Source organism: Gallus gallus, chromosome 11 (assembly GCF_016699485.2).
Source record: "Gallus gallus isolate bGalGal1 chromosome 11, bGalGal1.mat.broiler.GRCg7b, whole genome shotgun sequence".
Classification (NCBI taxonomy): domain Eukaryota; kingdom Metazoa; phylum Chordata; class Aves; order Galliformes; family Phasianidae; genus Gallus; species Gallus gallus.
Genome location: NC_052542.1, coordinates 356,313 through 368,295, shown reverse-complemented (window position 1 = coordinate 368,295; position 11,983 = coordinate 356,313). Strand labels below are relative to the sequence as shown.

The 11,983-nt window shown below is 48.0% G+C and overlaps 1 protein-coding gene across 5 annotated transcripts; it reads left to right on the top strand.

Annotated features, from left to right (window-relative positions):
- Positions 1–66: 66 nt before the first annotated feature.
- Positions 67–11,278, top strand: GINS3 (GINS complex subunit 3). Of its 5 annotated transcripts, none has more exons than XM_040645977.2 (4): positions 67–275; positions 910–1,143; positions 4,744–4,870; positions 11,262–11,278. In XM_040645977.2, exons 1-3 carry the CDS (start codon positions 96–98, stop codon positions 4,864–4,866), a joined length of 537 nt encoding a protein of 178 aa, XP_040501911.1. In that variant the 5' UTR covers positions 67–95; the 3' UTR covers positions 4,867–4,870; positions 11,262–11,278. The 5 variants fall into 5 exon arrangements, with proteins under 5 accessions (XP_040501911.1, XP_015147794.1, XP_413991.2 ...); XM_015292308.3 differs by lacking the exon at positions 11,262–11,278 and adding an exon at positions 5,465–7,146; XM_413991.8 differs by lacking the exons at positions 4,744–4,870; positions 11,262–11,278 and adding an exon at positions 3,012–4,615.
- Positions 11,279–11,983: the final 705 nt, after the last annotated feature.

The window sequence follows — 11,983 nt, the reverse complement described above, 5'->3', positions numbered from 1 at the left end:
TCAGCCCCCGTTCCCGCCTTCGCGGCGGGCGGGAGTTCTCTGCGCGCACGCGCAGCACTGCCCGCTGGCGGCTGAGCGGGAGTCGCTGCGTGAGCATGGCGGAGGCTTATTTCCCGGTGGGCCCCGGGTTGGGCCCCGAGGAGAACTTCTTATCGCTGGACGACATCCTCATGTCGCAGGAGAAGCTGCCCGGCCGCGCCGAGAGCAACCTGCCCCGCCTGGCTTTCGCGCTGGGCCAGGGGTCCGGCGCGGGCTCGGGGGACTCCATCCCTGAGGTGACGGTCGGCGGGAACTACAACTCCCGGCAGGCACCGCGCGGGGCGGTGCAGGGCGGGCAGAGGCGTAGCGGCGCGGGGCATGCTGGGAGCGCGAGGCGCGGACGGGGGCTGCGGGGAGCGGAGCGCCCCTGTTTCCATCGGCGGTATTGTGAGGGGTTACGCGTGAGCAGGGCCGTTTGCTTCTGTTTTTGAGGTCGACGCAAAGCAGTCGGAGTCTTGCAGTAATAATTAGTGCCTCTGGATAGCGTCTGGTTTATATCTCAGTTGCAGCCGTAAAATCCTTAGAGTTGGAAGGGACCTTTAAAGGCCATCTAGTCCAACCCCCCAGCAGAGCACAGGGACACCACAGCTCCATCAGGCTGCCCAGGGCCTGATCCGGCCTGGCCTTGGCAGTCTCCAGGGTCAGGGCAGCCGCCAGCTCTGTGGGCAGCCTGTTCCAGTGCCTCACTGTAGAAAACCTCCTTCCTTACAACCAACCTGAATCTATCCTCTTTAAGCATGAGGCTGTTCTGAGCACAAAACTGGCCCTATGTAATACCAGATCTTCGCTATTAAAGCTTTCTGTCAGCTTCTGGGGTTGGTCCACCTGTGTTTTCGTGGGCACAACGTTTGCCTTTCTTTCTTCGTGCAGGGCTCAAAGCTGGAGATCCCGATGTGGCTGGCCAAGGGACTGCACGACAGCAAGAGGAGGCTGATCTCTGTGGAGCTGCCAAAGATCTACAAGGAGGCCTGGAGGACAGTGTTCAGTGCTGATGCCAATGTGGTCGATTTGCATAAAATGGGGCCATACTACTATGGATTCGGCTCCCAGCTCCTGAACTTCGACAACCCAGAGAACCCTGAGATAGCTCAGTGTATCCTGCAGGCAAGTATTAGAGTTGAGGCCTGAAGTTTGTCTTTGTGTTTGTATATCTTCTTGTTCCCAGCTGCCCAGCAGACTCCAAGAAAAATAGCTTATTCCAATTCAGGTGACTTCTGAATGGATTAAGGATTTTTAGATCAATTGCTATGACCCTTCTGGGGAATGGTGCAGCCTGTTAATGTCAGTGCAAGCCTCAAGTGCGCATCCAGGAGTGGGATTTTAGCTTGGAGCTTCCATGCTGTAAATATGATATTTCAGAAAATCCTGTAAAACAGGACTAAAGGGGATGCAGCTGTATTTAATCTGCTCCCCTGCTGCAAGGCAGAGTCGATTTGCCCTATTTTTTTTTTTAACCTGTTTTTAAAGCTCTCTTCATACCATCCTGTGCAGCTGTTCCATTTCTTCACCATCCTATCTTAGGCTTAAACAAAATCTGTTTCACAGCAATACAAGCTCTGTTCTGTTTGTCTCACACAAAGTAAATGCTGAGAACAGATTATTCTCTTCCTTCCTGCAGCAGGCTATTATGTATTTGAACATTGGTTTTCTTCACTCTGGGATAAATGGTCCCAATTCATTTGGTACCTCACTGTGTCATGCTTCCTAACCTCTGATCGCTGCTGGTGTTTTTTCCAGTTCAGCTCCATCTGCTTTGATGGGCAGCATCTTGAACAGCACACATCTTCCTGCCTTGTGCCCTTGGAAACAGAAAGATTCCTTTGTGAAGTTTCCAGGCCATTATGCTGTTTGCTCATCATGTCACAGCTTTTCTATTTTTCTTGATAGTGTGACATTGACACATTTGGTTTGCAGTCCACAGTGAGGTGGTAAAGCCTGTGTACACAGACCGTCATTCTTTGTCCTGCATTTTTGTAGTTAATTATTTCTGCCTTGATGTAGAACCATGCAGTAGTCCCATCCAGTGATTTTCAGACCATATTTCTACTTTGTCAGAATTACTTGTGATTTATTGTTCTGTCCCCTGATGCATCCACGGTCATCCCTCCTATTCCTGCATGTTGTTTGCCAATCTAATAAACATAATTTCTATTCCATTAATTGAGTTCATTCATGAAATGGTCAAATATTACTCCTTTCTTAGAGTGGTCTACTGAAGGCTTGCTTTCTGCATCGAGGTGGTGACCACACCTTTCCTCATCTTTTCCTTCTGCTGATGTATGTCTTAGCAAGAGAACCACTTTAGCACACATCACTAGTTGACAGAAATATCAAAGCATGCAAGGCGCAACTTGTTGAAAGCAAATGAGAGGAGCTGTGCTGTTTTACTTTAAAAAAAAAAAAAGAAACACTACCCTAAATAAGGTTTTGACTCTCTCCTTATTTTTGTTTAGGTGTAAAACCTTTCAATATATCCTTTTGCTTTTTAAAATGTTATGTATTAGTTGTAGATTTGGGGGGAGAGGGGGGAAGCTCAGTGTTATTTCAGCATGCTGAATGTTCCTCAGTGATGATGCATCTTCTGGTCCATTCACAAGCTGCAGGTTGTCTGTTTCTACAGCAGCTGCTGTGGCACAAGATTTATTCCACTGGTTAAGTGAGATGGAGTAGATGCTAATTGTGTTACACCCTCTCGTCTTCTCAAGCCTGTAGTTAGAGAGCAGACAAATGTAATTCCATGCATGCTTCCTCTCCACTGTATCAGATATTCACTCTTCAAGCTCAGGCAGGAAGTGGTTTGTCTTTGTACCCAGGATTAATAGGTGCTGTGTACAGCAGCCCTGCCAGCAGCTGGCAGACCCTGCACCAGCTGTGAGCATCTCCTATGTCTTGAAAGGTCTCTAGCATGAAGCAGCTGAATTACTGAAGCAGCCTCTGCTTTGTGTGTCAATAATTCTGCTTATCTTCTTTAGACATTTATTAACCGTTTCCGTCGTATCATGGACTCCTCTCAGAATGCCTACAACGAAGACACATCAAGTCTGGTGGCTCGGCTGGATGAGTTAGAGCGAGCCTTATTTCAAGCTGGCCAGAAGGGGCTGAATGACTTCCAGTGCTGGGAAAAGGGACAGGCTTCACAAATCACAGTTTCCAGTCTGGTCCAGAATTACGGGAAAAGAAAATTTACAGAAATGGATGGGTAAAAGCCTGAAGAACAGGTGGCTGCAACAGAGGACACAGAGACTGATAGTCACAGAAAAGAAAGATGAATCAGCTTTGGGAAAGGACAGACTCCCTGTCCATTAATGGGAGTTCTCTCTTAACATCTTTGGATTAGCCTATTGCAAATTTTGAAGGCAGATGGCAAGTACATTAAAAATAGATCACATCACATTGCTGGATAGCCTTACAGCTTACCGTGGTTATAGCGCTTGCTAAATGGCTGAAAGGATATGAGAGGATTTTCTAAAAGGGTAATTGATATTTATCATTCTTTATCTTCCAAATTGATATTTGCAGTGCCAGATCTGTTTGAAAAAAAGGTATGATTGTTTGTATTCCATCCTTCCCATACCAGCCTCCTGGGAACATCTGTTTCCAGCTTTCCTGTTCTTTGGAGAGACCCAGTTACGTGGAAAAAAAAAATAGTGCTACAAACCACACTGAACTTTTCCCATTTCTTGTACATTTCAGTATAACAGATGCTCTCCTTGAGGCAGGGATCCTTTTCCTTGCTGATTTTTTGTACACAGTGTTAGTACCTCAGAGAATGCTTCTCTAGCTGTGCAGGTCTGAGGAGCTGCCTGGTCTTCTCTTCCCCTTCCAGCCTTTGTGGGATCAATGCTGCATGCGATGAAGGATGCTCCCATCTGCTGTGAGTGCCTTTTGTGATGGATGTGCTTCTGCAGCAAATGTTGAGCTCTTCCACTCACAAGAGCATCAAAAGTTGGTCTGGGCTGGGTTAAAAGCAGGTGCATTAATGGAAATCATCCTCCATTATCAACCTGTGTAATCTGTTTTCCCATGAGAAAAGTCTTCTGCTTACTAAGTTCAGTTACTAGTAGAGGGACAGAGCAAATGAATTTAGTTTCCTTCTTTCTGATCCATCTGCAAAATGATTCTAGTAAATGTCATCACTGCCAGTAGGAGAGACTGAAGCTGGTACTCATTAAACAGCCCAGTGGTTATCATCCTACTCCTTCCTGCTCCAGGAGTCACTGGGAGACAACAGCAGTTCTGATGCAAGACCTTCAAGATTTGATGCACCGAGTCCCGTAGGAGTTGTTTGTCTTTGCAGGTGTGTCTGGACACCAGATTCTTCAGACTAAAGACCCGCAGTGCAAATGGTGCATGGTCATTCCTCTGAAGCTCTGCCCTGGAGGTTGTGAGAGGGGGCAGGGTGTTGTCTCCCCAGCAGGTGCTGAAGCCAAACTGGAAATCGTGCCTCACAAAGTATTTGGAGTATGTACAGGGTCAGATGCTGCTGTATGTAGTAGCCTACGCATTTTCCTGTAACATTTGTATATTTTCTATTTCTGGATTTTTATGCTAAATAAAGACTTTTAAGGGGAAGTTATTTGATGTAAAGTGTCCATTGTTAGCTGTCCAGCAACAGAAATTAGTCATAGATAGTGCTGGTCTCTGCAAAGTCACGGCAGCAGAGGACAATGCAGTCCTGGTCATCCCATTCCTGTTCTCTTTTAGGTGACGTGGCCAGGAACTGTTTTCCTGCAGTCAGGTGCAGTCAGCTGTCTAACTTATCCCACGAGTAGTAGCAGTTTGCTGAAGCCATGGCAGAGACACTTCCAGCCTGATAAAAGCTACTGATTTTGTAAGTCTACATTTTCATGGAGGTGATTCCATATTACCTTTTCAGAAGTGTGACAGCCAACAGGTGGGAGTTGGCTGGTTTTGTTCATACCCTGCTGCTCCAAGTACTAAAGCATAGATTGCAAGTCATGTGTCAAAACTGCATGCAGTGTTCCAGCTGCAAGGGAAGCAAGTTAAACTCCACCTGTGATGAAAACATTTTATGTTGGAAGGGTTATTTTAAGATGGTTGCTTTGAGATCTAGTTGGTTTATAACCAAAAATCATTCTCTCCTCAGTTTCTAGATTAGATCTGATGACTCTCCAAACTCATTTTCCTGTGTTTGTAAGAACATTTCTCATCGTTACTGCTGGGTACAAATTCCAAGCAGATGGTGTATGCTTGCCAGTGTTTTGTGCAGCCAGTTTCAGAGTAGGGAGATTGAAATAGTCCTTAATGTCAGATGTCACTTTTAGTAACCCTGAGTGCTTAGTAAAAAAACACCATAATGCCCTTAAAAATCTGATCCCGCAATTTTTAGTTACTGTTTCTGTTGTGTTAATGGATCTGATATTCTGTGGGTTTTCTTTCTTTTCTTTTTTTTTTTTATTTCTAGCTGGAATGTTTTATTCTGTTGGGAAGCACTTCGTTGCTACTGCAGTCACCCACGGCTGTTGTTAAGCCTTCAGGATAGCTGACAAAAGAATGCTCTGTAATTTTTATGAACACACTGTCCTTTATGATTGCACAGCAGCAAGCTGTGTCAGAGGAATTTGAACTCCTGTATTATCAGAATGGCACAATAGATTACAGAACTGTACAAAAGAGGTACAAAAAGAACTTCTAAGTGTCACTGCTCCCCATGTTCCTCATCTTTCACACTGCAGGACTACTGATGTTTATGAGAAAGCAGTCCATAGATATATTATACAGTATCGCTACAAAGTCTTCCATTACAACCAAAAATATTCACAAAAATAAGTGAAACTGGGGATGCTGGTTAGTTATGTGTTCACATTAAAGCCCAAAGGAACATTCTTGTGACATTTTTTTCTAAGAAACCCACAGGATGGCTTGGTGCAGTCCTTCCCCAAAGGTGAGAGTTAGTCTTCTTTGACCCATCTCAGGGCAACGTTTGTCTGAATAGCTCCTCAAAAACTGTTCCTGCTGGGTAGCCTCCCTGGGTGCTCTGCTCCAGTGCCAGGCTGTGGTGTGTGACAAACAGGGAGCTTGTGTGCACCAATGCAGCAGAAGATGGAGTCACTTCCATTTCCTAGCAGTGAGCTGTCACATTGGTCAGTGAAACTGAAAAGCTTTCCTCACCTGAATTTCACATGAACTTCTAGCACCCCAGGCTTCTTATTTTGCTCCATGTACTCTTCCAAGCACATGAGGCAGCTGTGGGTGTTTGAGGCCCAGTTAAACACAAAGAGCTTTGCAATCACCCATGCACAAACTCAGCTATCCAAACCGCTTTTTCACAGAAGTTCTGCTTTACTCCTTTGATTTTCTTTGCCATAAATGAGGTCTCATTTTGTTCTCTGGCCTTGGTTTACTTTTGGTCAGCAGAAAAAAAAGCTGTTGATTGCTTCTGCAAGCCAGGAAACTACAGGCATAGTCATTCAGACCAGCAGCATCCAGGAGAGGTGGCAGTAAGGAATGTTTTGAAAACTGACATACTGTAACACCATGTGCTACTTGTACCAGAGAGACAATAGCATCTAACTGAATTGAAGAGCACAAGCATTTCCAGTTTTGATCAGTGTAATGGGATGGAAAGCATAGTAATGACATCACAGTAGTGAAGTCCTACACCACAGCAGGTGAGGATATGCCCAAATGTGGTAGCCATAGGCACAGAAGGAAGAAGAATAAAAATAAAACCAAAACAAAACAAAACCTGCTTACCCTTAGAAGACCTCCAGCTGGCAGGAACCTCTAGAGAGATCTCCTTACCTCCACTGCCAGCCCTTAAATGAAGTCTGGGAAGGGGAGGAGCCAGAATCTGGTCATTCAGGTACATTGCACGCACCTGAGCTCCCCTGGGTTGGCCCTGCCTTCCCACCAGGTGCTCAATCACTGCGTCAGGCTGTGACTCAGCATTTCTGCTGCAATCAGTGATCTTCTAGCCATTTTTGGTGACCAGCTGTTAGAAGAACTTCATTCAAAGTGTTAATTGACCCAACGGCTGAACAGAGATGTGATGTAATCCAGCAGCGGGACAGTGGTGTATGCTTTCTTTACATAGAGCTGCTTCTGTACCCAAATGTGCTGTTTATAAAAACACATTGTCTGGTAGCCTTATCATATGGCTCGGGAGATTGTGGTTTTATTTAAAAATCCAGCTCTCTGTTTGGCACTGCCTCTGCCTGGCAGTGGGCAGCTCAAAGCTGTTCTGTACCTGTCTCTTTTTCTGATGATTGAATGATTTTATACTCTGGATTGGAAACAACAACATAATTTCTTACAGCGAATATGTTGCCAGGCTTTCACAGCTCTGCTGCATCTCAGAGCTCAGCTAGTTACTTCGTGAGTGCTTGACAGAGCTAAAAGATTTCCCTTTTCAGAAATCATGCTGGCTTCCTTGATCCATCCCATTAAATCCTTGCTGCTAAGCTTCATCAGGACTGCCACGTATCTGATTAAATACGGAAAGCGCTTTTCTCACTCTCCATCCTTCTCCCCCACCCAAACAGCCAGTTGGCCCAGCAGGAGAGTGGCCAAGCGTGGATAGCTGAGCCTGCATTTCTGCTCCATTTGCCTGATATTGCCAACTCAGAAGTACTTTTACTAGAGCTGACAGCAGCCTGAGCACTAAATGCTGAGCTGAATCGTCACTGGGACTTCACACAAAAACTGAACAGCTACTGTGGTTTCATCGTGTCACACTGAATGGGGAATGAAGGGGGACCACCCACATCTGAAACTTATTTCTGATGGGTTTGCTTTTAAGTCTGGCTCTGGGAGCTGATCTCCTGTTGATATAGCACGCTTTGCTTTGTTTCATGCTGACCAGGTAGCGGAATCCAAATCTGGAGCAGACAAATCCTGTTGTGAAAGAAGCTGGGCAGTTAAAAGTGCCTCTGGCTTCAGACCACCTGTGTGCTTGCTATGTGCTGCATCTCCTGCTGCCATGACCACATGGCCATGGCCTGGGAGAGCCGTTGTGTGCACTGCTGGTTAGCAACTGGGAGAGGGGGAGCCAAGCTGAAGACATTATTTTCGTGTGAGCCCTACCAAAACTGCTTGTTTCAGTTGAAGGTAGTGAGAACTCTACTGATGTTCTTGTGCCTTTGAGACCACAGTAGATGGCTAAGTGACTTCTTGTTGTGATGTAGACTCAGGATGGGTTTAGGTTGCACTGCCTGGTTTTGGATTTGAGCATGCAAGAAGAGTGGACGTCGTAGTTGGCATAGACACTGAAACTGAAGTATTGCTGATTGCTGTATAAGGAAGGGACTGAGAGAAAGCTGCCAAGAACTGCACAGAGAAGAGATGGACAGACACTTGGCTGTACCTCCTGAGTCAAATTCAGATGTACTGAGTAGTGCCTGAGCAGGTGCAGGACTGGCCTCGTGCTGGAGCAGTCAGTGCCTGGGGGACACAGCTGAGGGCCAGGGAGAGCAGGTAGCAGAAGAAAGAGCCCTGGCTTCTGCCTTCTTTTTCACAAAGTGCTTCTTGTGTCATCCTCAGTCTGAGACAGCCTGAGAAGTAGGGTTAGGATGAGTGTGTACATATTTGAAGGCTGTGGTTCACAGAGATCAAGAAGGCAAAAGACCAGTCAGTCAGCTGCGTGTTTTCTACCTGCCCTGTCCTTCCCTGCCAGCCTGAGCCCTGTGCCCAGCACATGGCATTCAGACTCCAAAGCCCATCTGCTGGGGCTGGGCTCTGCTGTCCTGTGGTCCCTCGCTGTGCTGGAAGGAGCTGGGCTCTGTGGCTGTTTCCATTTCTATAGTATATCCCCTGAATGTGGGACAACTGGAGATGGGGAACAGGTCAAGCTGTATCCACCTTCTCTTTCCCACAGCTTGTTGCAGGGAGCTCTGTTGGCTGCCAGGGAGCAAGAAAAGCTGCTGTAAAGAAGTTGCCAGGCACAGTAGCCCTGGAAGTACCTGGCCATGGGAGCAGCAAGCATGGGAAGGCAACCAGCCTCACAGGAGGCCAGTTGAGGAACTTCAGCAGTCCTTCAGGTGCATTTGGGCAGGAGACAGCAGGTGGGACAGGCAGTACCCGGAGGCAGGGCAGTTTGAAGGGGATCTCCCATTACTGTTGTATCTGAGTGTAATAGATGGTGTAGCTAGTTCCTGTCAGTGCATTGTGGCATGCTTATTCTGTGACCAAAGCCTGATGTCAAGAGACTTGGAGATGTGTGAGGAGGTAAAAGAGACAAGGAGGAGGCAGGGAGTGAAAAACATCCCAGAGGGAGCTTGGGAGAAGGCCTGAAGATGAGGAGGAAGAGGAAGACCATGAACTCCTACCTTCCCCAGGCACTCTCCCCTGGTTTTGATTCATAGAGGAAATTGATCCTGGGATCCCCTTCCCCAGCACCAAGGGCTGTCAGCTTCCCAGCACAGGTGCCAAGCTTCCTGGGAGCCAGGCTGACCCTGCTGCTGCACCATGGCACTGTGCATGGTGAGAGCATGTGCTGCAGCAGCCAGACCACTCCTCGGCTGCGTGGAAAATTACAGGGGGTAACACAGCCCCAAAAAGCTGAGGCGTTTGTTCTGGTTTTCGAAACACTTCATTAATGTGATTGACAATACTAGAAGGTTCCTGAGATTAGCATGCTTCTATTTTTGAAGAGTTATTTCTGATGGCAGGCTGCCAAGCAATGCCACCGGCCTCCGTAATCTTTCTATCTGATTGGCAGGACACACTGTAGTCTTTTGCCTTTTGTTAGCCTCTCTGAAGCCATATGGTTACAGCTCTTCACAGGGTTCTCCTACAGGCAGAGGAAACATACTTTATCCAGGTTTTCCTGCCCTGTGGCAAGGTGGAAATCCCTTGTGTTGCAGGGTAAAAGTCATTTGTCCTTTAGATGCGGATATGCTGCTGAGGGGGGCTTGGTGAAGGAGATACCTCCTGAGAGTCATGGTAATGCTGTCCCATCTCTGTTGTGATGCTGTGATTAAAACAACAGCAACAAAAGTGGTAAAAGGCAGATGAACATTGTACAACCCAGCCTGCACTCGCAGCTGGTGTAGCTCACGTGACTGTGCCTGTCTCCAGCAGTTCTGGTGGTCCCTCAAGGGCTCTCAGGTGCTCACTGGGTAAAGCAGGAGAATAATTGTTACAAAAATTGCTTGCAGACATGCACAAATAGGAGGTCTGGCCTGAACAAATAGGCAGAATTTTCCCTGACTTCAAACCAAGGGATTGGCAGATGCTTAAGATGCAGCATGGCCTTTCTTCTCATGCATTAGAGCAAAATGGGAGTGAGGAGATAACCACCCAATAGCACAGTCCTTTAGCTGGGGGGCTTGGCAGCAATGCATATGGGAACAAACTGTGAAGTATATAGACAAATAAAGACACCATCAAAACAACCCTCAGACACTTGTCTTCAAAGCCCACAGCTGGACTGTAGACGCTCTGGGGAAGGCATTAATACCTGTTTGAATGGCAGAGGCTCCAGGTTAGCCCCAGACCGTCTGGGTTTATTACCATCATTTTACCAAGCAGTGCCTGGAGCCTGAGCTGTGATTTTTGCCATTCAGTTTGGGCTCAGGTGCACAAACACAGCTCTAGCTGTCTGGCTGGCACAGGCAGAGATGGGCACTGCTCTGCATCTGCACCAGCAGCATCAGAGGGAAGCTCTCTGCACCCAGAGCTTTGAGTCAGCAGGGCAGGATGACACATTAAAAAGGAAATCACTGCATCGTCCTCCTCCTTACCTCTGTGGACAGCTCTGCCCTCCCACAGCCCTGGCTCTTGGCCGGGTTTCTTTGGCCGAGGGAGCCAGCAAGGAGTGGCTGCCTCCTGGCAGACCCCTCACCCGGCCCCTCTGGCTGGAGCCTGCCCCTTGCTTCCCCCCTGAAAACTCACAGGCTGATTAAGCCCAGCGTGTTAATTGGCTGTGACAGCTCATTTTGTTATCTTACAGTTTGTTATTGATGGGGTGCGTGTGACTGGATTCCCAGCAAAGGTCAGTGCCAGGCCTCCCTTTCTGCCTGGCCAGGACGTGGGCACAGTAGGGCAGCAGTTCTGAGAATGGCACTGGTCATGCTGTGCAGCACCTTGCAGGGGGATGTCCCATGGCACTGGGTGGCTTTGCCTTGGCTTCTCTAAAGAACAGGGCTGAAAGAGGCAGGAGTGGGGAGGGAGGTGTGGAATGGAGAATCGGGAGGACGTAGTGGTGTGCTTTGGCTAAAAGCTCCAAAACTAATGTTCTGTCCCTCTGCCTCCCTCCCCAGCATCTGCCAGGTCCGTGGCCCAAATGCAGCACGACATGAGAGTTCATTAGTGAGGAGCAGGATGAAATCATTAGGACCGATGGATCCCTCTGAGCGAGAGGCATCGATCAGCTGCAGGTCAAGGAGAAGGTCAGGGACAGAGCCAGCAGGGTGCAGGCGTGGGGAGTGGGGTGTGCGGCTGCTCTATGAAAGCTCTCAGGCCGAGTAAGGAGCAGGGGGTACAGAGACTGGCCAAACCCCTCTGGGTGCCTTCTCCTGCCCAAGCAAGGGCTAGCTGGGCTGGCAGCCTTTCTGCATGCTGCCCTGCCCCACTTTGTCCCCCTGGGAAATCAATGTGTGCTTCCAGACCTGGTGCCCTCAGCACCCCAGAACTGTGGTGCCCCCAAGCAGCCAGCAGAGAGGGTGCTACCTGCCCATACCTGCCTGCGTGTCCCCAAACACTACCAGCGGCAATAAGGCAACCATGGAATCTTGGGGAACCATCAAACCTTCCCACCGCATCGCCACCTCCTTAAGCCATCACAGCACCCTGGAGCCTTGGGGATGGCACTACCCCACTCTCCGGGGAGGGTTAAAGTGGGCATTGTTGCTCGTTGTGCGATTGGAAATGCTTATTAATGCTGCCTATGAGAGCATGCCAGTCTCTAGGCTCCAAGGAGATACCTTGCAGTCTGCTCTGTCTCACGCCTATCAGCTTGTTAAGCACATCTGTATGCACACAG